This window comes from Monodelphis domestica, chromosome 5 (genome assembly GCF_027887165.1).
Source record: "Monodelphis domestica isolate mMonDom1 chromosome 5, mMonDom1.pri, whole genome shotgun sequence".
In the NCBI taxonomy this organism is placed as follows: Eukaryota; Metazoa; Chordata; class Mammalia; order Didelphimorphia; family Didelphidae; genus Monodelphis; species Monodelphis domestica.
This window is the reverse complement of record NC_077231.1, coordinates 200,846,022-200,872,945: the sequence shown is the minus strand read 5'-3', so window position 1 is coordinate 200,872,945 and position 26,924 is coordinate 200,846,022. Positions and strand designations below refer to the sequence as shown.

The window sequence follows — 26,924 nt, the reverse complement described above, 5'->3', positions numbered from 1 at the left end:
TATATACAAGGACAGCCAAGTGGCACAGTGGATAGGATGCTAAACCTGGAGTCTGGAGGACCTGGGTTCAAATATGACCTCACATATTTTCTAGCTGAGAGACCCTGGGCCAGTCACTTAACCCCATTTACCTAGTCCTTATTGCTCTTCTGACTTAAGAGTTGTTACTAAGACAGAAAGAAAGGAAGGGTGATAGATAGATGGATAGATGACAATGAGGAAGGTATCAGAGGGAAATCACTAAGATTAAGGAAAATTTGAAAAGATTTATTGTAGAAAATGAGACTTCAAATTGATATTGAGAGTAAGCTTGATACCAAATAGAGGCTTCTTTCTTTGTTAGTCAAATAGCCTATGTTAAGTCCTATGTGCCAGGCAGGGCAGCTAAATTGCAGAATGGGTAAATACCTGACACGACAGTAGGAAAACTTACTTCCTAAATTCAAATGTGGCTTCAGATACTTTCTAGCTGTGTGACCCTGGGCAAGTCACTTAACCCTGTTAAGTGTCACTTAACCTGGCCTCAGTTTCTCATCTGTAAAATGAGCTGGGGAAGAAAAGAAATTATTCCAGTATCTTTTTTTAACCCTTTACCTTCTATCTTAGAATTAATACTATGTATTGGTTCTAAGAAAGAAGGGTGGTAAGAACTAGGCAATGGGAGTTGTGACCTCCCATCCACTCCAGTATCTTTGTCAATAAAACCCAAAATGGGTCAGATAGTGTGTGAGGGGGATACAAAGAAGCAAAAGCTGTGTTGCTCTTAAGAGGTTCACAGTCTAATAGGGTTAAACTCCATGCAAACAATCGCGTACAAACAAGATGCATGCAGGATCGGCACTCAGATTGAAGAGGGCTGGGAAACACTTCTTGCAGAAGGAGGCCTTGAAGGCAGGAGGTGGAGGGCATTCCAGGCATGGGAGATGGCCAGAGAAAATGCTCAGAGGTTAGAGATGGAATATTGTATGAAAAGAATATCATGGTGGCCATATAGATTCTAAGAAGGTAAGGGAGGGAGGGAAGAAAGAAAGAAAGAAAGAAAGATAGAAAGAAAGAAAGAAAGAAAGAAAGAAAGAAAGAGAGAGAGAGAGAGAGAGAGAGAGAGAGAGAGAGAGAGAGAGAGAGGGGAGGAAGGAAGGAAGGAAGGAAGGAAGGAAGGAAGGAAGGAAGGAAGGAAGGAAGGAAGGAAGGAAGGAAGGAAGGAAGGAAGGAAGGAAGGAAGGAAGGAAGGAAGGAAGAAGGAAGGAAAAGAACTATAGCTTTTTTTGGAGGGGGAATGGGAGGCCTTAGCATCTGGAGAGATTACTGTAGGCTTCATATAGGAGATGGTACTTGAGCTGGGCTTTGAAAGCAGCTAGAGATTCTTAGAGACAAAAGTGGGAGGACATTACAAGAGTGGAGACAGCCTAGGCAAGAGCAAAGAGATGGGCATATGAGATTTCTTGCTATAAAGCAAGAAAGCCAGTTTGGCTGGGAGAGGTAGGTGGCTCAGGGGGTTGAGAGTCAGATCTGGAGAAAGGAGGTCCTGGGTTCAAATCTAGTCTCAGATACTTCCTAACTATGTGACCCTGGGCAAGTCATTTAACTCCCATTGCCTAGGAATACTTACACATCTGGAATGTGGACCTACAGCCTGCTTGTGTCCTTCCCACAACCTTCTTCTAAGGTTAAACTTTGACGCTTCAGCATTGCTCCCAGCCTCTATCTCCAAAAATAATTTATTTGCAGCTCCTGTGACCACAGGCTGCCTCCCCTTCTCCTCACTCTTGTCTTCCACTCTTTAATCTTACCATTCCTCTTACAGAAATACTGCACCACCACTACAGGAAACTGCAGACTAGTCATCTTTTTCTCCCCTTGATGTCTAGGTAATAAGAATAAGGCCTCAGGGTGAGGCCAGGGGGCTGATGACAGGGTGGGAGAAGGCAGGCGGAGAGGGTGCCTAGGCCCAGGGGGATGTAAGGGTAAGGAAGGCTACATTTCCCAAGTGATACCTGTGGCTGTGGCCCAATTCCTGGACCTCCCTGGTGTATCAGGAAGCATCATGGGCTTGGAGCCTGGCCAGAGGCTTACCCCTACCAGGCAATCACTGAGGGCCATTCACAGAGCACAGCCACAGGGAGGGCCCAGTAGCTCAGACACTGCTCAATCCAGAGTAGAAATGCAAGGCTCCGGGGGAAAAGTCTCATTTTCTTCTCCAAGACTTCTTCTGGGCCTTTAGGCCCTGAAGAACCTTTAGTTGTTTTCTCCTCTGAAATTTTTTCTTTGTTTCAAAATGTAGCCTACATGATACTTTTACTGAACAAACCAAGTTATACCCAATACATTGCTAGGCCCCTAAACTAATACTAATAAACTAATAATACTAATAAATAAATAATAAACTAAGAAAATGATGTTGGAAAGACATCTGGAGACTGAGTAGGGGCCTGGCAACTGACTGTTGTCCAAAACCATCCTGAGTATCTCATCATCAAAACATTGATTTTCTGACTGGAGCAACCCAATGAAATGAATAAACAAATTGTGTTTGTTTTTGTAAAGTTGTGTATTGTCTGGAACTGCTCAGGATAGAGAGCTAGGCCTGAAACCAGAGGAACTGGGTTCAAGTCAGACCTCTGGCTGTGTGACCCTGCACAAGTCACTTAACCCCAATTGCCAAGCCCTTACTGCTCTTCTGCTTGGAATAAAAAATTACTATTGATTCTAAGAAAAGGGTTTTTCTGTTTAAGTATTCACTAAGCAAGTACTTTTGATTTTTAATGTTGCTTCTAATAAAACATTTAATTTTTTACAAAGCTAAGAGGGTGCCATATGAAGATGAATTGAATTTCTGGGTTTAAAGTAGGAGGAAAAGTTGGTGGCTCTGACAAAGATAATGGCTCCTTCCTGGGTAAGTATGGAGAGAGGTGAGCCACATTAGGACCAATGGTAGTTTCATTTACCTGGGGAGTGCTGCATGATGACAGGCCTGGGAACTAAGGGACACAGAATGCAGAATATATACAAGGACTTATGAAGAAGGAAGTAAGCTGAGATTCCAAAGGAGAGTAAATAATGGGGGGGGGGGTGACTCTGGTCAAGTCACTTAATCCTGTTTGCCTCAGTTTCCTCAAGTATAAAATGAAGATAATAATTACCTAACTTGTAGAGTTGTAAGGATCAAATGAGATCATATTACACTTGACATGCAGTAGGCACAGTAGAAATTCTTCTTTATTCTTTATGTGCCTTTTAATAAATTTATACTACGTTAATGCCTTGGTTGCTTTCAGAAGTCTAGGTCTAATGCTTCCGAGGAGATCTCTGCTGGGGTTGTTGGGGTGTGTAAATCTTGAAATCTCTCAGACTTGTGAATGTTAAAAATTTCCCCATCGGGGAATTCTTAATTGGAACAAATTCCCTACTGAGAAACATTCCCCATTTTGATGTGAGAACTCGCCAGGATCAGAAATGGGAGGGCCTCTACTCCACCCATACTTAAGACTGCTTTAGGGGAGAAAACTCCTTGCTAAACAATGAAAGTACTTGGACCCATGCTTATAATAAGGCAAGGAGTTCTTTGAGCCAGGCCTGTTTTTAGAATTGATACAATGGGATGCTAGGTACCTAACAGGGTCGGGCAAGTTTTCTCTTGATGAGATTAGTTGACTCAGCTGTGTTTTCTCTAGTTCAGACTTACTGAGGAGATTGGTCGACTTAGCAGGAATTCAGATGGGCAGTCCTTTAGAAAGCGTCTACAGTGATTGGTAGATGCAGGGACTTAGGGGAGGTGACATGGGAGAAAAACCCCTATATAAGAAAAAGCAGAATCTGTTGAAGAGATAGATCCTTTTGGAGAAAGTCTTTTGGAGGATCTCTGATGAGGACCACTTGGGAAGAATCTCTTGAGAGAGGCCTTTTGGAACAGTCTCTGGCTGGAAGGCTCTCTGGTGAAGTCAGCTGAGATGGAGCTGGCCTGGTATCACTAGAATCCTTGCTTAGGCAGACCTTGTGGTAAGTGTTAAAAAAAACTGACTGATTTCTCTCTTAAGACTCAGGTCTAGGCCATATTGGCTTGAGGCCCTTCATACTTATTCCTTTCTTACTCTCTCTCTCTCTCTTTCTTTGATTACTCATTGTATTGTTAATTAAAAATCTCTATAAAACCCAATTGACTTGGGTATTTGAATAATTGGGAATATTTCCCTGGCGACCACCTTATATTTGATTTTAAAACCCAAGACACTGTAGTGAAACATATTTCTGCGGTCAAAATTTACTCACCCTCTCTTATATCTAACACAATTTATATCTTCCACCATTTTAACTCACTACAGTTTAAGACCTCAACCATTTTAAATCTCATAGGTGATGGTGGTGGTGAATGAGCCCATAGAATTCTTAGTAAGAGACCTTCAAGGTTAAAGCTGGTCTCTCTAAGCCCAGAACTTCAGTGATAGGCCATGCATGGACTATATTGAGAGTTATATTGACTGGCACAATGTCTGATGTAGGTACCCCTTTCTGAATCTGTCAGTTCTCCTGTTTGGATAGTATTCTCAACCTTAATTTCTATGTGTAGGCCAATAGCTAAGGCTGACTGAGTAGCCAAGTCTGGTTCTTCATTATTGACTGGCAAAAGGTCTGAAGGAGGTGCACCTTTCCCACTCTGAAAGCCCAGCTCATATTCTTTCTAGGTTCTGAGTCTATCAGTTCTTCTGTTTGGATAATTCTCTTCTCTATCTTAATTGCTACATGTGGGTCAAAAGCTGAGGCACGTTGAGTAGCCAAGTCTGGTTTTTCTTTTCACTGAAATTCAACTTTGTTTCTCTTTTAAACTGGTCCGATCATTCTGGAGAACAATTTGGAACTATGCCCAAAAGCCTATAAAGCAATGTATGCCCTTTGCCTCAGCAATCATACTACTAGATCTATATACCCAAAAGATCAAAGTAAAAGGGACTCTCTTTTTGCCTCTATGGACAAAAAATTATAGCTGACTTTTTTGTGGTGGCAAAGACTTGGAAAATGAAAAGATGCCCATCAATTGGAGAATGACGGAACAAGTTGTGGTATATGATTGTGATAGAGTACTATTGTGCTATAAGAAATGATGAGGGGGGTGGGCTCAGAAAAACCTGGGAAGACCTATATGAATTGATGCAAAGCAAAGTGAACAGAACCAAGGAAACATTGTAATAATGATTAACTGGGAGAGACTTAACTACCCTGATCAATATAATAATTCAAGATAATTCCAAAGGACTCATGATGAAAAATGCTATTTATCTCCAGAGAGAGCGAACTGATAAACTCTGACTGCAGAATGAAGCCTATCTTTTCACTTTTTTTGCTGCATGGCTAATACAGAAGTATATTTTGCATAACTTCACATGTGTGATTGATATATTGCTTGCCTTCTCAATGGGTGAAGGAAAGGCTGAAAAGAGGGAGAGAATTTAGACCTCAAATTAAAAAAAATGAATATTAATACTAGAATGTGGGGAATTCTTTGGACTTCCCTTTGTGGTTCTTAATGATCCTACCATTTAGAAGGTGATGGCTCTTCTCCCTTTTCCCTCTCTCTAATATTTGAATGGTGGGAGGAATCACACGCTATAGAATCTTAGAGCTGAATGGGACCTCAAAAGCCCAACCAGAACCATTAGAAGCCATCAATCAATAAGCGTTATTCAGCATCTCCTAAGTAATTGGAAGAGGTAGCTAGGTAGGGTAATGGATAGAGTACTAGTCTTGGAGTCATCTTCTTGGGTTCAAGTCTGGGCTCAGACCCTTACAAGCTGTGTGACCTGAGAAAGTCACTTGACCCTGTTTGCCTCAGTTTTCTCATCTGTAAAGTGAGCTGGAGAAGGAAAGGTCAAACTACTTCAGTATCTTTGCCAAGAAAACTCAAATGGAACCCTGAACAGTTGGACATGATTGAAGACACTGAAACATGAACAGAAAACTGGAAAGTAATACCTCCTGGTAAGGAGATTTCATTCTCTCTGGGGAGACAACATATATAGATGTCGTGTAACTGATTGCCCTAATCTATTCCCCATTAACCTTAAGGGGATCTGGAGGCATCTAGGCTCTTTGAAAATTACTCCAGTTCAGACTGATGGTGTTCCCTTAACCAGTAACAGTTGAATTAGCTTTTACAGAGGAATATTTACTTCCAAAGGTATAATCATAAATATACAGTTTTCCCCCAACATTTGGGACTTAATCCCAATTTCATTCTCTAGGTAGTGCAGTTACTATATAGCACAGTTCCAAATTCCAAGTTCACAGTCCTTTTGGGCTCAAGTCCCAGGCACCCTGGCTTCTCGAGGTTTCCCTGCCAAGCCAACTAAGTGCAATATCCTGCCGGCATGGCTAGGACTCCCAGGTCCAGGGAGGATCCTAAAACAGGACAAATGACACTGAACAGAAACAAATGCTCCCCAGGACCATTTCTTGGATCTGGGGCAAAGGCAGGGAGAAGATATTCTCCCTCCCAATTCAGTTCATGGCATTCACACGGTGGGTGAGTTATTATCATTATGCTCTGGATGCAGCAAGAGTGTAGAGACAGTCTCAGTCTGGCCTGTTTTGGCTACACAGCCAATGAAAGGAAGCCACTCCTTCCCACGTGGTAGGAAAAGGCAGAATGCTGGGGGCCTTTATGTTGGGAGGTCTGGGCACTGCCCCTCCCCTTATTAGTCTTCTTACATAAGCACATATGAAATAGATGCAAATTAAGGTTGCAGGGCAAAGACAATTCCCTCCTCTCAGCAGCATCCCTGACAAGTGGCCATCCTTTCCTTGAAGACTTTTTAAGGCAGCTCATCTTCCTCTGGGTTAGCTCTAATTGTTAGGAAGGTCTTCCTTACTTCGAAATTTGCCTCTTTCTAGCCATTGTTTTTAGTTCTCAAGTAAAACAAATCTAATTATTCCTCCAAGGGACATCCTTTCAAATACATTAAGTCAGCTAGGATGTTCTTCCTATCTCTGAAGGCATCCATTTTCTGGGTAAAACGTTCCCAGTTGTCTCAATGACTGTCACATGATGATGACTCTAGTCCCTTCTCCATCTTAGTTGCCTTCCTCTGAACAGTCTGGATTATTAATGACTGTCCTAAAATGTGCCAGGAAATGAATTCAATGGGACCCCTAGCTCCTAGCCCTGGACATTGCCTCTTTTAATGCAATCTAATAAGAGCCAACATTTATTCTTTTCTTACATGTACCTTTCAACATGTTTTCCAAAATTGTAAAATCGAAATTGTCTCCCCCCCTTCCTGTTCTTGGAGATGGTAAGCAAGTTTATTTAGGTTATACATGTAAATCGGTCATTATTATAAGAGAATGCTCATATAGAATAACATTTAAGTAGGTGTGTATATAAATTAATGTAAAAGATAATATGCTTTGATCTGCATTCCAGCTCCCACAGTTCTTTCTCTGGAGCCGGATGGCATTCTTTGTCATAAGTCCTTCAGAATTGTCTCAGGTCATTGTATTGAAGAGCTAACAATGGTGCTGTAAGGTTGGCAAAGAGGTTGATCAGTATAACCTCTCAGTTGATCTGCTTAACAGTTTTCTAGGAGATACCCTATTTTACAGATAAGGAAACTGAGGTACAGAGGTAGGTCAAATGGCTTGATCAGGGATATATAACTAGTAAGTGTCTGAAGATGAATTTGAACTTGGGTCTTTCTTGCTTCAAGATCAGTACTCTCTCCACTATACCACTTAGTTGCCCCCAAGATTACCTTAGCTTTCCTTGACTACATGCCTCATATTGATTGGGGAAGTCATGGATCCTTAGTGGAGGTCTTTTATTTTTAAATTTTATTCATTTTTTATTCTGAATGTAAGACTCAACAAACAAAATGAACATTTCCATATATATTGTAGGAGAGAAGATTATACATTGAAACTGTGAATCTCTAAAATACACAGCTTGCTTTTAAGCATGTAATAAATTCAACACATAACTCTCAACACTGTTTTCTGCTTATCTGGTATTCCTTCTGGCTTTCTTTCTGTTCTCTTCTCATTTTAAAGGGAGAGAGAGCCCTATTTCCAACCCACCTTTCCCTCTCTCCTCCCTATATACCTCAATACCCACTGAAAAGAAAGAAAAAATCCTTATAACAAACATGCATTTGCATACTTAAGCAAAACCAATTCTGAGATGGCTACATCCTAGAATATATGTTTTATTTTGCTGCCTGAGTCCATCCTCTTTCTATCAGGAGATGGGTGGTGTGCATTTTCATTGGGCCTTGGAATCTCACTTGGTCATTACAGTGATCAGAATCCTTAAGTCTTTCAAAGATGTCTGCTGCCTTCACAGTGTTGTTATTGTTGTTGTTATAAAAATTCAACTCCATCAGTTCATCCAAGCCTCCCCAAGGTTCTCTGAAATCATCTCTTTCATCGTTTTAATGGCACAATAATATATCATTTTATTTATATACCATAATTTGTTCAGCCATTAGCCAATTGATGGGCACTCAGTTTTGAGTTCCTTGCCACTACAAAAGCAGCTATGATACATATTTTTGTGCCTAGGAGTCCTTATTCTTTTTCTCATATCTCTCTGGGGATATAAGCCCAATAATATAACTAGATCAAACAGTAAACAGAGCTTAGTGACTTTGGATATAGTTCCAAGTAGCATTCCAGAGTGGTTTTATGAATGTAAGCTCCATTCACAGTGCATTAACGTGCCAACATTTCCCATTTTCCTTTTTTGGTCATCTTTGCCAGTCTGATGGGTGGCTTATTAGAGGTCTTCAAGCAAAGGATATTTGATGATCACTTGTCTGTCTACTAAATCCTGAGATCTTTCTTTCTTTCTTTTTTTTAATAATAACAGCTTTTATTTACTTAGATAGTATTTTTTTTTAAACCCTTACTTTCCTTTTTGGAGTCAATATTGTGTATTGGCTCCAAGGCAGAAGAGTGGTAAGGGCAAGGCAATGGGGGTGGAGTGACTTGCCCAGGGTCACACAGCTGGGAAGTGTCTGAGGTCAGATTTGAACCTAGGACCTGCCATCTCTAGGGCTGGCTCTCAATCCACTGAGCTACCCAGCTGCCCCCCTGAGATCTTTCTTATGTGAACTGTTTACTCCCATTCCCATCTTGGATCTATAAAGCTGATACTTCTCTATTACATTTCATATTAGTGGATTCAGTCCAATATCAGAGCCCTTCAAGATCCTTTGGAATCCATCTGACTCTTTAATTCAGGACCCAATGTATTCAATATTCCTCCTTGCTTTGTGCAAACCAAGATAAGCATGGATGACATCTGGACCTTTCTCCAAGTTAATTGAATGCTTTGTTTTGTCTGAAGATGTAATTTCATTAGTGTAGCAAACTCCTAGGGAGGAACCTTCTTCTACCAATTCAGATAGACAATTACTTTGCTCTTTACACTGTTAAAAATTGGTCCTGAGGGGGCAGCTGGGTAGCTCAGTGGATTAAGAGCCAGGCCTAGAGATGGGAGGTCCTAGCTTCAAATCTGGCCTCAGACACTTCCCAGCTGTGTGACCCTGGGCAAGTCACTTGACCCCCATTGTCTAGCCCTTACCACTCTTCTGCCTTGGATCAATACACAGTATTTTTTTTTAATTGGTCCTGAGGGCAAAAAGGATAAATGACTTGCTCAGGGGCATACAGCTAGAGTGACTTTTAACCCTGGTTTTCCAAACTCCAAGGCTGTATTCCATTTAATTCATTAGTAAAAATGTTAAATAGTCCAAGCCATTTCCCCCCTAAGTTATACATAGCAATGGATAGAACTAGTTACTGGTGAAAATGTAATGGGGGCTGGTGACCAAGTGTAATCTGTTAAGCTAATGTGATCCCCACACCTAGACAAGACTGAAGTTGTTTCGGGGGAAAAACTTGATCACATGTAATAGAAGCTCCTTGAGGCAGCTAGGTGGTACAGCAGATAAAGAGCTGGCTTGTAGTCAAGAAGACCTGAGTTCAAATTCAGCTTCAGACACTTACTCCTATGTGCCTATGGACAAGTCACATAACCTCTATTTGCCCCAGTTTCCTCAACTGTAAAATGATAATTATTATAATAGCTCCCAGGGTTGTTGTGAGGCTCAAATGAGATATCTATAAAGAGCTTAGCATAATGCCTGACACATAATAGGCACTATATAAATGCTTATTCCCTTCTCCCATCCCTAATTTGGAGCCTGTGCAAATGTTCTGTAATTAGTCCTGGCCTGCTAACCATATGAGAGAAAGACAGAGTTTGATTGATAGAGCCTAAAGGGCATTCAAAAGACATTAATAGCAAGGAAGTCCTCCTTCCTACCTGGCTTTGTTCAAGTGAGGAGAGAGTGTTCAGGCGGAGAGAGGAGGTGAAGACTAAGCATTGAATGGGAAGAAAGGCTTCAGGCTTTTATCCCCTCACCAATGCCGTGTGGCCTCTGAACAGATGACCCTGCTATTGCTTCTATCCCTGCTGTGTCTATTCTTTCCTCTTTTCAGGTGAGAGGATATTAGAGATGACTGTGATATTGTGAGTTTCAAAAGATCAGAAGCATGAACCACCGGAAAGAAGTCTATAAGCTGGAGTCCATGCTGGAATCTGCCAGAAGCCAAATGATGAAGAAGGAAGGGCCTTGCTTGACCCAGCCCAGCAGGAACAAAGGCGTGGATTCATCAGTCCATCATTTGGGAAGTAAATTTGGTGGGGCAAATACCATGTAAAATTGGGTTAAGCCTGAGCCCACTCTTCCCCGGGGACTCATAAAGTGTGTGGGGGAAATATTTATCATTTAGGTTCTTGCTATATCTTCCCAGGAAATATCCCTTTCTAAAAGCTACTTGATGTTAATTAGTTAGATGGAACTGGGGCACTGATTGCTGACAGTAAACAGAGGGAAAAATATGTTAGAATGAGAGCTTGAGCATGCAGCATTGGAGGAAGATACACACCAGCTCCTCAAAGGTGTCTCTAGAAGTCAGGAGACAGAGGTAGCCCATTCTGCAAGAGTGAAAAGCAAAAAATGAGTCAAGGAAGAGAATGCTGGTCCTTAGAGAAAGGAAGTACACTCTAGAAGTTTTACAAAAGGGAAAGAGAGCACTGAAACCCCCCAAGAGAGTATTCCTTGCCTTTTCTTAGAAATGGGTTTTCAGAGGTAATGAAAGCCATGAAGAATGACTAGAAGGGATGGAGGGGGAAAATATACCATCTAGTCCTTTTCTTTAGCAAGCAGAGAGAAGCTGGGGAAAATGGGGTGGATGAGGGTCCTCTGCCCTCCTGAGGACTATATGTGACTGGGGCCTGGCACATTTCCTTGGAGCTGCTCTCAAGTGGCTGCCTTCCATTCATCAAAATGCAGGGTGAGTCAGAGACCTCCTCCAGGCCTTGCTTTGATCAAGAATCCCCAAGAGTGAAGAAAAAACAACTGCTAGAATACATGGGTCAAGGGGGATATGGCTGGGGATGCAGACTCTAAATGAACGTCCTAATGCAAACACCAACAACATGGAAATAGCTTCTGATCAAGGACACAAGTAATATCCGATGGAATTGTGTGTCAGCTATGGGAAGAGGTAGGTGGGAGGGGAGGGAAAGAATATGATTCTTGTAATCAAGGAATAATGTTCTAAATTGACTAAATGAATTAATTCAAAGTAAAAAACAAAAACAAAAACACGACTCCCCAAGAGTGATCTACACGACCCTTTCACTAATCATTTATGATGCTTGGAGCCTCCCTTTGACTGCTTTATTTCTGCTACTGCTAAGTGTCCATTCTGACCCTTGCCTGGTTCCTTGTGCCTTGCTGTGCCAGTACAGTACTTGGACATGCCTCTGCTTACCTCTGTCCCCTTTCAGACTATGAGAAGCCTAGTGTTGTTGTTACCAGTATGTTTTCTATAGGGCTTTAAGACGACCCAGTGTTTTCCTTACAGCAACCCCAGGAAGTGGGTAGTTTTCTGCCATTCTCACTCTGTTCCTAGGTCGGCCTTCTGCAACCAAGCCGAACAAATAACAGTAGTGGATAATAACTAACGTACAGGTTTACAAAGCTCTTTACATATGTTGACTCGTTTGATTCTCCCAGCAACTATGTGAAGTAGGTGTTATGAAAGGATGAGTGAATAAATGAAAAAAAAATTTATTAAGCATTTAAAATGTGCAAAACACTCACCTAAGCACCATAAATACAAATAGAAAAGTAGAACCATCTCTGCTGTAAAGGGCTGAAATTCTATTGGCGGATACAAGGTTCTAGATGAAAAGGTCCCATAGTCCTTAGGGTACAATGTCAAAGAAGATCATCATGCCTCTTCTTTAATATGATTAATATCCACTGATAAAATTATGTCAGTTTCTAATGTTGAACCATTTCATAGTACAAAGGATTTTAGTGACAAGAACTTTCTTTTCTGAGTCTTGGTTGGTGTGTGTTGGCTGTAAACACCTGCAAGAATAGTTACCAGTTTGAATCTCCATTGGGCTTCCTTCCTAAGATGATGGCTGATGGCTCAGGTGGGAAGCATTGCTATTCACTTTGGCTTTGTGGTCCTGAGCTATCTCCCTAAGGGTCTGGGGTTTGACTAGCCTGGCCCCTTCTTCACAGGAGTTGCTTCCTTAGATGATGGCTGTGGAAGCTGGATTTGAAGGACTGAATGAGAATGGGAATAACAGAGGGGGAAATGTGGTGGAAAACTCAATGCTATGAACTTCTCACTGACCTGGACCAGGAAGAAGAGGACATTAACAATCTGCCTAGAAAATAAGCCTTGTACAATCTGAGAATAATCAGGTACCAAAGAATGGTGTTGGCCATAGGAATTTGTTGTTGTTTTGATTCGTTGTTTCTTTTTAAACCGTTATCTTCCGTCTTGGAATCAATACTGTGTATGGCATATAATTGGGCAATATAACTCCTAACAACTGCTTGAATTTCCTTTTCATTGGTTACAAATTCTCCCTTTTAATTTTTGATACTTATATAATTTGTTTTTGTTTTTGTGTTTCCATAGGAGTTTGCTGAAACAGAGAATGGCCTGGACTTGAATACTGTGGGAAGCATCATGGGGGAAGTGGCTCTTAAGCAATGGCTTTGAAAGAATCAACAAGCATTCATTAAGAGTGACTATGCCAGGTGGGCCTGTTAAATGCTTGGGATAAGAGAGGATTGAAGTTTGGACCTTTGATTTCATTGGTTTGGGGAAATCCTAGTTAAAAACATTTATGCCATTACCAGGCACTGAGCTAGTTTGGGGGAGAAGACTGCAAATGAGTGAGACAGTCCCTGCCCTAAAGGAGTCTACAGGCTAATGGGGGTAGACAAGCCCAGAAAGGGGAGCTGGGAAGGGAGGGAAGCTGGAAGGTGGAAAAAGCAATGGAGCATGGTTTGGAGTTGGCCAGGAAGTGAGATCAAGATATCTGAGGCCAACATAAGAGTAAAAACGCATTCATTAGAGTCCAATGTCTTTAGAGATTTATAAAGTTCAGGGACTTGGCTGGGTTACACAGATAATGTGTCAGAGGAAGGATTTGAATACCAGGGATACAGGTCCTGGGGACACAGAGCTAAAAATGAGAGTCCCTGCTCTCAATGAATTTATAACCTGAGGTGGTGATGATGGTGGTGGTGGTGCAGAGACATACACCTAAGTATATACAAAATAAATGCATGGTAGTTCAGAGAGACTTAAACGTATGTATATAGGATTTAGATGGACTTAAAAGAAAGAAATAGGCAGTCCCTAGCTGTGAGACCCTGGGCAAGTCACTTAACCCTCATTGCCCAGCCCTTACTGCTTTTCTGCCTTGGAATCAATACACAGTATTGATTCTAGGACAGATGGTGAGGGTTTAGGAAAAAAGAAAAGACAAGAAATGAATAGGGTATGAGAACAGATGAGCTGCTAAGGATCCCTAGAGGTAAAAGTTAAGACAGTGTGTAGTGGGTGGTATGGTGCCACTACAGAAGTCCTCTAAGACTTCATCTTGGTGTACAGTTGACCCTGGATTCCCCAAAACTAGGCCAGCAGAGCATAAACATTAGAAGTTCCAGCTAGTTCTGGGGAGCAGATTTGTCTAAGGAGGGCCAGGCCAGCTCAAAATGCTTCACCATATTGGCTGTAGAGTGATGGATTGTTTTGGCCATAGGATCTCTAAAGATCTCTTACCAAGTCATACAGAGGTTGCAGTCTCCATCAGTGGAAGAAGCAGACACCCACAAAATCATAGCACTTTAAAGCTATTTACCTAGTGAGGGAGCAAGTAGACTAGCCTGGCAGAGACAGCATCTGGACCTTGGAATAGTGAGAGAAGCTAGAGAGGGGAGGACCTGGGTTCTAGCCTGACCTCAGACACTTCCCAGCTGTGTGACCCTGGGCAAGTCACAACCCAGATTGCCTAGCCTTGTATTCTTCTGTCTTATAGTTGCTGCTAAGACAGGAGATAAGGGTTTTAAGGGTGGGGAAGAATAGAGAACTGGAAATTGAGGGGATGTCTTGTCAATTGGGGAATGGCTGAAAAAGTTGTGGCACAGGATTGCCGTGGAATACTACTGCACTGTAAGAAATGAAGAGCAGGTTTTTATTTTCATTTTTGAAAATTAATTAATTTTAAAATATTTTTCCATGTTCCCATGATTCATTTGCTTTCCCTCCCCTCTTCCCTACCTCCTCCCAGAGCCAACAAGCAGTTCCACTGGATTGTATGAATGTTATCACTTGATATCTATTTTCATATTCTTCATTTTTGCTAGAGCGATCTTTTAAAGCCTAAATCCCGAATCACATACCCACATATACACGGGATAAGTGAGGTCATGTTTGAGCAGGCTGATTTGAGAAAACCATGGAAAGACTGGCATGAAATAATGCTGAGTGAAATAAGGAGAATCAAGAGAACGCTGAATAGTCACAGCAATATGGTACGAAGAGTAATCATGAATGACTAAGCTATTCCCAGTAATATGAATATTCAGATCCACTATGAAGGACTTGGAGAGGAAAATACTGTCCACCTGCAGAGAAAAAAACAATATGTGGAAGTATGTGTTGTAAGGCTGCGCACGGGTGCACACACCAATCAAATACTGGCCTTCTCTAATTCAGGATTGGGAAGGAGAGAAACAATTCAGAACTCAAAATGTAACCCAAAAAACTAATTTAGAAGAATCGAGATAAGGAAGGAAAGATAAATAGGAGAAGGTCGTAGCACGTCATTGTCAACATATTCTTCGCGGTGACCTCCCTGCCTCTTGGCATCCCTTCCTGAGCTGGCTCAGCCTGGCAGTGCAGATCCTGTGGCCTTTGACCCTCCTGTTTGCCCCAGGGCCAGGAGAGAGACATGATGATTTGGGTAACAGGGAGGGCTCAGGGAGAGAGTATCATCATAGTGGTAGGTTTTGCCCCCAGAGCTGAGGTAGGGAAGGGCAGAGGGTGGGAAGCTTTGCTGCTGAGTAGGACTCCAAGTGCCATAATGGCGTTGACTACTGGGAAGGTAGCCTTTCTGGCTTTTAAGGGATTGGTAAAGGAGGTAGTGAAAGCCTTAGCCTTAGAGCCCAGTTTACACCAACATTTCCCAGGTCCTATTCATGCCCTTCACTTGGTCATAAGCTCCCTAACAATATACAATCAACTCTGGGGACAGGAAGCAAATTAAAAAAAAAAAAGGATTAGAGAGCTCAAGGGTCCCTAATCCCAAACTTTGTCTTTAGGATTTAAGATCATCACTGATCTTCCAGGAGACCCATAAGTGGCTTTGAGGGACTTTTCAAGGTGATTTGTGGTAGGGGTGGGGGAACATAATCTATAAGAGGAAGCAAGTGGGTACATCAGTAAACAATCCAGGAGCAAGATGTCAGGGGATGAGGAGTTCTATCTGTTCAAAAACATCTCCTCAGTGGGACCTTGGGATGGTCCTCAGTATCACATCGCTCCTGCCTGGGCCTTCCACTTCCAGACGGTTTTCATGGGCTTTGTCTTCTGTGCAGGGACACCACTCAATGCTGTGGTGCTTGTTGCTACACTTCGCTATAAGAAACTGCGTCAGCCACTCAACTACATCTTGGTTAATGTCTCCTTGTGTGGTTTCATCTTCTGTATCTTCGCTGTCTTCACTGTCTTCATCTCTAGCTCCCAAGGCTACTTCATCTTTGGCCGCCATGTTTGTGCTATGGAGGCCTTCCTGGGCTCTGTGGCAGGTACTGGCAAGGCAAAGGAGAGCAGAAAGCAGGGCCCAAATATTGGGCCCTCCAAGAACCAGGCTGTTGGGCTTGGAGCACACTATCATAGAAGTATTTTGGGAAGGAGAATATTGGGGATATTTTGAGTTTGAGAATTAATGAAACAGGACAGGAAGGAGGGCAGGAGTCTATTCCGATTCTGACCCAAATGGGATATCGATGTTCTAGCCCTTATATCTATTCTTTTCTCATTCCATCTGTGCCTTCCCCCAGAGGTTGTTTCTCCATGCCCTGATTTGGCTTTCCTTAGACCAAGGGTTCTTTCCCTGAGGGGTCGGTGAACTTGTATGGGAAACAGTTACATCTTTATTTCAGTATAATTGGTTTCCTTTCTAGTCATATGTATTTTGCTTTATGCATTTAAAAACATTATTTGAAGGTGTCCATAAGCTCACCAGGACCTGCAATACATCCAAAAAGGCTTAGAAGCTCTGCTCTAGATTAACCATCCATCATTTTTCCATAGTGCCCTTCCATGGCCCATATACTCTGTGCCTGTGCTTTACTCAGCTTGTCTTTGTGTTTGGCCTTCAGGTTTGGTGACTGGCTGGTCATTGGCCTTCCTTGCCTTTGAGCGCTTCATTGTCATCTGTAAGCCTTTTGGAAATTTCCGATTTAACTCCAAGCATGCGATGATGGTGGTCCTGGCTACTTGGGTCATTGGCATTGGCGTTTCCATTCCACCCTTCTTTGGTTGGAGCCGGTGAGAGGAAATGGGATTGGGATTAAATTTGGGACTCTAATGATAGGGGGAAGACACCTGCAAAAGGAGCTGAGATATGGTCTCCTCTCACCAGGATTTTCATTCCCTACAATTTAAAGCTGTGCTCAATGAAAAGTTCAAGAGCGCAGGTGAGGTGGTTTAGACAAGAGAAATGGATATTGAGAATTGTGATCCATGAACCTAATCAATATTGTGACTGCTACAGCTATCACTGATGATGAAAACTCTTTCTTGCCCTGAGTCTCTGTCTAGTCAGGATCACAGGATTAGGAACCAGATCTAGAAATCCAGACTTCCTGAAATACCTAAGAATTAACTTTTTTAAAAATTCAATTTTATTTCCAGTTACAAATTTTCTTCCTCTCTTCTCTTCCCTCACCCATGGAGACGGTAAGAAAAACAAAATCCATTACAAATACGTATAGCAAATATGTAAAACAAACCCCTTCATTAGCCATGTTGAGCTTCCCTGGATCTGTCATCCCCATCCATACGATGAGCTCTCCTTGCCCATTGCAGGTTCATTCCTGAGGGTCTACAGTGCTCATGTGGCCCTGACTGGTACACAGTTGGCACAAAATACCGCAGTGAATACTACACGTGGTTTCTCTTCATTTTCTGTTTCATCATGCCCCTGTTCCTCATCTGCTTCTCCTACTCCCAGCTGCTGCGGGCCCTCAGAGCTGTGAGTACTTGCTTGCCTTGGAGATCAATTAGGGAAGGGGCTGCTGGGAGGCCAGGGAGGGAGAGTGGCCAGGGCAAGGCGTGCCTTCTGACACAACAGCAGAGACAGGTTGAAAAGGGTTGCCAAGGGCTTCACATGCAGTATGCACGTTGAGGCAGGAGCTAGGAGACTAGGGTAAGAGATCATGAGCCAGGTGTGAGGAATCATCTGAAGTGCCAGGTTGGTATCCTGACAGAAAAGACAGCAGAGATCCCCAGCAGGGACTCCCCGGAAGTCAAGGCAGAATCTGGAGTGAAAGCCTGTAAGAGTGACAAGGCCCCAGAGAAGAGACTTCAGGTTCACCTCTTCCGTTTTTACCCAGGTTGCAGCCCAGCAACAAGAGTCAGCTACAACACAGAAGGCAGAGCGGGAGGTGAGCCGCATGGTGGTGATGATGGTGGGCTCCTTCTGTCTTTGCTATGTGCCCTACGCAGCCCTGGCCATGTACATGGTCAATAATCGGAACCACGGACTGGACCTACGGCTTGTCACTATCCCTGCCTTCTTCTCTAAGAGCGCCTGTGTCTACAACCCCATCATCTATTGCTTCATGAACAAGCAGGTGAAGCTCTGCCCTTACTCCAGCCCTTTCCTTAGCAACATCAGAGCTTTGCTCCACCAGGGTGCCCGTAGGATTAAGCCACAGAAACCCTTAGTGGCTAGCTACAGGAAGAGTGGAGGTCGTTGTGGCTCAGCTTGAAGGAGATATGTGTAAGGGATAGCACAAGAGAAGTCGTGAACAGGTAATTTTGTGAAGAAAATGGACATGTTCTCCATGATCTTAGAAGGAAAAATGAAAGTTGTCCGTCCCTCCCCCCCCCCCCAGAAAGTCCTCTTTAAAGGTTCTAAAAAAAACTAGGAGTTTCCCCAAACTTTGTGGTCATCTCCAATTCTTCCAGTCCTCCCACCTCCTCAATGTGGATCCTCCTCCTACTCCCAAAGACAGGCAGATGAATGCTAGCTCTGCTCTAGACCATCTAGGAATCTAAGTTCTGATGAAGGAAGCCTCAAGTCAGGTTATTTGGAGAAATCAGGCAGCTCCTACTTAGCATTATGTGTGCCCCATAGGGCTCCAAATTCCCTCTTAGCTTTGACTTCTCCATGCCTTCTGATGAGCAGGCTAGTCAGAACAGAAGCTGGTATAAGGCAAACATGCTGGAATACTGATGAATAACCTGTTCAGTCTGGCTGTTCAATAGTCTAGGATACCCTTCTGCCCCTTTCTCCAAAGGTGGATTCATTTCCATTTTAATACTAAAGGAAGATGGAGGACAACCTGTATTCCAGTAGGTGGAAGGCTGACCTAGCCAAGTCAACTCCAAAGTGTTTGCCCTGGGAGGCTGGTGCCATTCTAGAACTGGCTTCTGATTTTGGCAGTCCCCTAGCTGATCTGGCTTTTGAGGCTGAGAATCTTTCTGGTCTAGACCAAATGTTCTTGCCTTGGGATCTGCAAAGTACTATTTTGAAACTTTTCAGCACGTTTTTCCTATGTATCTTATTTTCTGCTTTTAGAAACATTGTTCTCAGAAGGGTCCATGATACTGTACACAAAAGGTTAAGGACCTCTGGCCTAGATTAGCTCAGTCATTTGAATTGGGGAGATGAAAGGTTTCAGTATTGACCACGTGACCTACTAGAATTCTCAATTGTCTCCTACATGGAAGATCAGTTTCAGTTCTGTCCTATCCCTCTAGTTCCACGCCTGCATCATGGAGATGGTATGTAGAAAGCCGATGACAGATGACTCCGACGTATCCAGCTCTCAGAAAACTGAAGTCTCTGCTGTTTCCTCCAGCCAAGTTGGCCCTACTTAAGGGATCCTGTATTGGCCCCTCAACCTGAGAAGCCTGCCTGAGTTTTTAATTCCTTTGTCTCTTTTGCTAAAGATGAAACGATTCCTACAAGGAGGTGGCCCCATTTGGGGAAGATTGCATTAGGTGGTCAGTATCATTTTTCTTCCAAGCCTTTCTCCCCTCTCCTTAATGAGGGGCAATTGCTATAGCTCTTCTTGACTAGTTGCTTAAGCAAAGTCCTGCCTCCCTAGGCTACTGGTTATTTAGGTGTTACATGGTCACAATGTATTGGCGTAGCTTCTATTCTGAAACTTTCCTTGGACCTCTGAACTACTTATTTTCATGTGACTTGTGGAATTAGTCTCAAGAGTTTATTCTGGGGGCATCTAGGTGATTTAGTGGCTGGAGAGCCAGGCCTAGAGATGGGAGGTCCTGATACTTCATAGATGTGGGATGCTGGGCAATTCACATAGCCCCCATTTCCTAGCTCTTAGCCTCAGAACACAGTATTGATTCCAAGATGGAAGGTAATGGTTTAAAAAAAAAACTTTTTTAATCCTGTATCCTTAGATAATCTCTCCCTTCTACCTTTACAAGGCTCTGAAAATCAGGGCAGAATTAGCACATCAGGCACAGGCTGGTATCCTGCAAGAACCTGCTCTTCACATTGCCTCCTGGTTGGTTAGGTGTCAGTAGCTTTTGATTACCAGAAAACCTGAGCCAGCATGAGCTGCTTCAAGCACCATCTTTGTTTTTTTGCTAAGACCTGGATGTTGTATGTCACAGTTGGCATTTTATTCACATTAACAAACCACAACCCTTTGAATCTAAATGGCAGATTAAGCCTGTACGTGAAGTAGGCTAGAATAACTTAACTAAATGTCTAATCTATAGGAATGTCTCTAGAGCTCCAAAAAATTTAGGAATCATGAAATAAATCAATTAGTACAAATGTAGGATGTGCCTTCCTTGACGACTTGTGTTTTGGCATCAGGAAACAGTAAGCACTCCTATTACAACAGAATGCAGCTGGATCTCATTTTAGCAGCACAGTGCTGGGGAAAAAAGGAAAAGTCAGCAATATTAGTTACAGCTGCAGTGGGAGAAAAAACTGCTTACAAGGTTTAGGAAGGATGCTGTCAAGCATCTGAGCGGGCATCTTCAACTTGTTTGCCATCTCCCCTCTTGTGACACTTTCAAACTCGCTTCCCTTGGGCCCTTGATTATAGAGCAATGATTCATGGTACAGTGTTACATCCCCACAGCCTGACAAGGATACATACACACAAAGGCAATGAATGTAAACAGTTTTATTGAGAAACAGATAGGAACCTGTTTGCATTACAGAATATAAAACCTGGTTTACACTCCATAAAAAACAAAACAAAACACCCATATCCAGAAGAGAACCAGCATTCACAGGATGCACGCTGTGGGGGTGTGGCCTGTTTGTTCATCAGCGTCATGCTTTCTAGGAACCAAAAATAACCCAGGGGCTTCATGAGGGATCAAAGTAAAATGCAAGCCGCTGAGCACCCAGCATGCAGAAACTACTGCTGCTGCTTTTTGCTAAGATTCACTATTTGGGTGGGTGATTTTAAAATTTGGGCTCTGTGCAGGTAGCCTGCTGTGTGAACCCTCCCCACATAACTCATGACTGAACTGAATTAAGTAAGCCAAGGCTGGGGTATGGACCACAAGGCATCTTCAGTCAGCTTGGCACTAAAACTGGGAGTCTAGTAGGGCAGAGGACTTCAAATCAGGGGCTAAACCTAATGGAGAAGAGCCACCCACATTAAACAGTCTTTCTCAACATGGCTATTAGAAGATCAAAGTCCTGATCTTGTTTGGAGTATTCACCCCGTTCCACCTGATGCTATCAAGTTATATCAAAGGTGTGTTATCTATAAAGATATACATGAAGTAATAAAGGATATATATATACACATATGTCTTAGTGACCCCAAAATTGCTCACTTGGAACACAAAATGTGTTTTCAGAAGAGGTCCCCCTACAATTAAGGTCCCTCAGAATATATAGTTAGTGTTGTATGAAGGAGTCTGAGGAGTTGAAAAAGAGCCATTTCTTGGACCATTTAACTGGAAGATATAAAGCCTTTTCCAAATTCCCATTTTCCCCTAAGAAGGGTTGGCAGCCTGCTTAGCACCATGTAAAATTTTATTTGGGGGAAGGTGTAGGCAATGGCACTCAAACCATAGGGCCTCTGCCAGGAAAGCCTTCTATTGGGGGTATTCCCATCTCCTCAAGACCTGAGCCATGAAGTTCCATAGCTGACACTGACTGAGGCCTGGGCAATTTTCATTGGGAGAAAAAGGGAATAAGTGGTTTGTTTGCATTTTGAGGTATGAGGATCCCTGGTAAATTTGGCAGCATGTGGTTTTAGGAAACCAACCCACAAGAATATTAAGAACAATGCGACTACGATTTCTACTAATACTGAAAAAAGATGGAAATAAAAATATCCTCTCCTAGCTCGAGGTGTTTCAAACCTCAGCAGCTTTCATGTGTGGCATGTTTACTAGAGACTGCTCCAAATCCTGTCCCATTTGAGCACGTTTTACCTTGAGGTTTCAGAAGAGAAACGCCTTCACTGATCATTTCTCTTGACAGGTAAAGGCACTTCAATGACATGATTGGAAAGGAGTAAATTGTAACTGTTTGAAGCAGAAATCCAGGGCTGCCAGGCTGGTCTGGAGAGCACAGGGCAGGGGTCTGTTGCCTGCCTACTTGCTTTGCTGGCTGATTGCTCAACAGATAGTAAGATGATTTCAATAGTTGTTTTACAAGCCTGCCCTGGGTATTTCGATGAGCAAATCCACACAAGCCTGAGAATAAAGAAACCCAGCTACTTTTCCTTCAGATCTTCAGCTGACCCTATTGACAGCTTTGTGAAAGGAAAGATCACACCCACTAACATGATTGGTTTTTGAGGCACTGGTCCTAACCCTTTTCGGCCTAGCTGTGCTTGTCAGAATGAATAAACACAGCTCCTTCAACAGAAAAACTGCATCAGGGTGAGCCTGTCTGGGCTTCCAAATAAGAATCCTTTCTTGCCCAGGATATGAAAAAGAGGGTCAGGTGCTAGAAAGCTAACTGGTCACAATGAACAGTTGGGAAATGTTATACTTTTAGCAGAGTGCGCCAACATGTTGCCTTTCTGATATGAGATAACAGGGCAGTTTTTTTTTCCCTCCCCTGGCCTTTTCCTTATTGATCTTAGGCTTTACAAAATTAGTTAGCTAAGTAAAAAATACAAAAAAAAAAATAGAGAAAGGGTTGGAGATGGTGATAAACTAATGTGAGCCTGTGAGTGTGAGGTGAGGATGGGCATCCTTCATTTCATACTCCCAAAGAGAAAACAAATACAAAAATAAACATAACTTGTTATACATAAAACAAAGTGTAAATCTAAAAAACACAAGTGTCATAATTACAGGTTTTTTTTTTTTGTCAGAAGCACAGAATGTTCCTCCAGTCCCTTTGGGAGGAGGAAAGGGGACGGGATATGTTTTGCTGTTGTGTTTTTTCACTGCTTTAAAGTTTGTAATAACAGTCTCAGTAGCGAAAACGATTCTCATGTGAAACCAGAAGCTGTAAAAAATAAATTACTTTTGAAGAAAAATGGGTTTTATCTGTCAACAATTCAGAATTCATCATGCCGTACTAAAGCCTCGCCAAAATCTGTGGCTTGGCTGCCCACAAACAAATCGTACTTGTCAACGATCTCCTCCTTGGTAAGTTTGCCGTCCTGAAATTAAAAATCACAAAAGTCAGTAAGGTTAAGATTTTTTCCCTCCTGTTCCAAGTTCAGAAGAACAAAAGCTAAGGAAGATTTAAGATTGTGATTCTCTTCTTAGTATAACTAAACATGAATCTTAACACCACTAAAAAGGAAGTAATCAGTAAGCAATATGACAGATAAGGAAAATAAAGTGGCAGAGGGAAGTTAAGAGATGATTTATTTTTATTTTGCTTAATGACAATTTGTTCCTAGGACAGTGATCTCTCCATAGATTAGTCAAATACTTCAGTGATTCAAACCATTATACTGTTTGTCAATTGGAAATCTGCTTATTAAAATCCCAAGAACACTTCCCACTTTCACCTTATATCAGTTGCAGTTGAAAGTACTTTTGTTTCTCTTAAAGGTAAACAAGAGCCACCTGAACCTCTAAGTGTTAATTTCCTTTTCTTAAGTGACAGTCAAGAATGAAAGGAGGGTCTTTGTCAAAAACCCAAAGCAAGACCATTTTTAAATGCCCCTGAGATTCTGGTTCAGCCAATTTTTGGACTTCAGTAGAGATCTTATCTCAGTCTAGCCTAAATAGCACATCCTGGAAAGTCTGATTTTACCATGGTTGGGACATCTCTTCACTGTTCTGACCTGTTTTAAGTGTTCAACCAAAGACAAGAAGAGATATTGAAGGAATACCAATTAACACCCCTGCCACATAGGACCCTGACAGTCTCTTCCAGAGACAGTATTTCTAACTTAGAAATAGAAAGGGCAGTTTTCACTGAGCAGTATACAAAATATCAATGAAAATATTTTACTACTTCCTAGAAATATAGGTGAGCATAGAAAGGTAGAAATCACACTTTCAAGGATGGCAAGCAGGTCATTTTTAAGGATGAGCAACAGAGATTGTTCCTTATGCCTATCACACCAGCAAAGCATGCTTTCACTAGCAGTGACAAGTGGAGTCTATCAGGTGTGTCCAAGAAGATGGGTGCTGCCCTTAAGTATCTTTACAGCAAAAATTAAATTCTAAACGGGCTCTGCTAGGCCTCAGTTATTCTTTGTGGCCTTAAGGAAATTATTCAGAAAACTGATCAGAGACTTGGATAACATCCAAGTGACACTGGCCTGGCAAGACTTACCTTGTTCTGGTCTGATTCATAAACCAGGTGCCTGGCCTCAGCTTCTGCATGATCATAGTCAGAAGGAAGGATCCAGTCTTTCGTTTCCTCTTTATCCATTTTCCCATCATGGTTTTTATCTCGGAATTCCACAAATTGCTCACGCTCTGTCTTCACCCACTCTGGTTCATCAGCATTTCCATCATGGCTATACATGTCACCTGTGTGTACCCACAGGCATGTTAAAACTGTACATATGCTTTTCAAAAGACTGTCTCCATGCCAACTGAGTCCAGATCTTTCTCGTTCCCACTAGGCTACAGTCTGGCAGATAAGCGCCAGCTAACAAAAACTACTTATTCTGGACAGAGAAGCCTCGGACATCCTTCAGGTTTCAATATTGCTTTGCTACTAAACAAGAATTTCATTTTGTGGGATAAGTAGAATCATCTTATTGCTTAAAAATAGAAAATAATGGGAGAACACTCATACTCAAAAAAACTGAAAGATGTGTGGGCTTATAAAGTACTCCCAAAACACCACTCCTGACTGTCAAGGTGCCTCCCTGAAACATTTTTTTTTAATCCAAGAGATTTGTAAAATCTGTATCAGATAGCTGAGAGGCATATGATCTCAGACAACTCTGACATACTTTTCTTGATAGTGACATTGTACATCAAAAATATCTGTGTGCAGAATTATCTAGGCACCATGAAACTTCCAATTCTAGGTGTGCCAAAAAGCATAATACATTTCTGTGATCTCATCATTATAGCTACTCCTTCTAGGATGCAACTCAGCCATACCTTCTCCTGGGAGACTTTTACACCTCACAGATAAACCTGGTCTTCTAGCTCTTTCCCAGAAGATCTAGCCAATAGGCTGGCATTATTCCTTTAGGTCTGTTGCTTTTCTTGTGGGAACCAGGTAAACCCTTGTTCTGTCCCTTTGCTAGCTCACACCACATTTCCATTTCTGATCATACATGGGCTAACCTTGGAAGGAGGATAGTGTCTATTACATACAAGACATTTAACTTCTTGGTGTCCCAGGGAACTCTCTAAAACTAAGTTACCAACAAACTGCTGATCTGCATAAGACTCTGGGTACACCAATTAAATGCCAGGCAAAATAAATAATTAATAAACAATTCCTTTACACCACTTTTTGCATGTAGTTCCATAACTGAAAAGTATGCCCTATAACTCACATAATGACTCTAATTCCTGGGAACTTTTGATGTTCCAAGATTTGTAATCACAAAGCACCATCAGAAAAATATGTCCTAAAAGGGGAATAGTTAGAGATACTTAAAAGTTCTGTGAAACTTCCCAAATGCAAACCAATTGACTCTTCCTAATTAAATTTTGGATTTAACTCAATGCCCTTTATAATGGCTAACACACATATATATACATGCATGTACATGCGTACACTCACAAGGAAAAATATATTTGACTCAGTAGTAGCTCAATGAGTTGGATATCCAATAAGCATGTCCCAGTCTGGACAATGAGCATTTTTTCATCAATGTAGTTTTTCCTGAATAGATTATTAAATATTGTGGTTTTCATAATATTTTTGGGCTTGAAGTAATCAGTATAATACCATCTACCAAAAGAAGTACATAGAAGACTATATGGAATCCCTCCTTCCATTTGACACTTTGTACAAAACAATGCCATGACAATAACAAACACTGCTGAAGAATATGCCTTGCTTGATCGTAATAACCATCATGTCATTAAACAGTACACTCTGTGGCTGTGTTTATCAAGAATTCTCATATCATTTTAACATATGCATGAGAGGCTCCTCGTCCAAAGAGTGCCTTTCTTCTACTGAATCAATCTTGTATTGTTTGTGCCTTTTTTTTTAATCCTTACCTGCTGCCTTAGTATCCATCCTAAGACAGAAGAGTGGCAAAGACTAGACAATTGGGATTAAGTGACTTGCCCAAGAGCACCCAGCTACGAAGTGTCTGAGGCCAGATTTAAACCCAGGTTCATCTGATTCCAGGCTTGGCACTCTATCTCCTGTTCTATCTAACTGCCCCCATATTTTTTGCACTTTCAATCAAACTCTAACGGAAAATCTTCTGGTCAATTATATTCACTGTGAAGGTATGGTAAAGCCTGTATATTATGTGGTACTTGATAACTGTCTCTAAAATCCTTTAGCAAACACAAAACGGTACCCATTTATCAGAAAGTCAAGTTAGTGGTCATTATCCAGTAGAATACCTGGTTATATGAACAATGGTTAAATAGCACTTAAAGTTCTAATTCTTTTCCTCTTAATTCCTACACTTGAAGGAACTAATTTGAAAAAAATAATTTTAATGGGAAGTCAAAATATTCAATATAATTTATGTGCTTTTTCAATTCAAGTGGTTAAATATAAAGGTGATTACATTTCCAGCCATGACTCAACAAGTGACTTTTCTAATTCCAATAGAAGTGGCAAAAGGCCTCTTCCATTAATGATCTCTTATAAGTAGGACAGAAACTAATAGTTGCTTTGTTAAAATAAAGGGCTTCTATCTGCAAAAATGTAGCACAAACCTCTCTAGTGA

General features: G+C 41.8%; 2 protein-coding genes and 1 long non-coding RNA gene across 5 annotated transcripts in view; 2 read left to right on the top strand and 1 right to left on the bottom strand.

Moving 5' to 3' along the window:
* Positions 1-1,238: 1,238 nt before the first annotated feature.
* On the top strand, positions 1,239-14,907 carry LOC130454588 (uncharacterized). Its single transcript, XR_008912295.1, has 4 exons — positions 1,239-11,562; positions 12,597-12,782; positions 13,003-13,124; positions 14,742-14,907. It is a non-coding gene; the product is annotated as an uncharacterized LOC130454588 (long non-coding RNA).
* Positions 14,908-15,838: 931 nt separating this feature from the next.
* OPN1SW (opsin 1, short wave sensitive) lies at positions 15,839-19,490 on the top strand. The gene is given in 5 exon segments (NM_001145084.1): positions 15,839-16,184; positions 16,761-16,929; positions 17,470-17,635; positions 17,997-18,236; positions 19,369-19,490. Coding segments are annotated over 5 exon segments (1,041 nt in total). The 3' UTR covers positions 19,489-19,490.
* Positions 19,491-20,762: 1,272 nt separating this feature from the next.
* CALU (calumenin) overlaps positions 20,763-26,924 on the bottom strand; it is a 30,759-nt gene continuing 24,597 nt past the window's right edge. For all 3 annotated transcript variants that reach the window (XM_007504277.3, XM_001366414.4, XM_001366469.4), the window contains 2 exons: positions 24,371-24,570; positions 20,763-23,237 (listed from right to left, as the gene is read on the bottom strand). In XM_007504277.3, the coding sequence (XP_007504339.1) occupies positions 23,133-23,237; positions 24,371-24,570 (305 nt within the window). In that variant the 3' untranslated portion in view covers positions 20,763-23,132. The remainder of the gene's footprint in view (positions 23,238-24,370; positions 24,571-26,924) is intronic.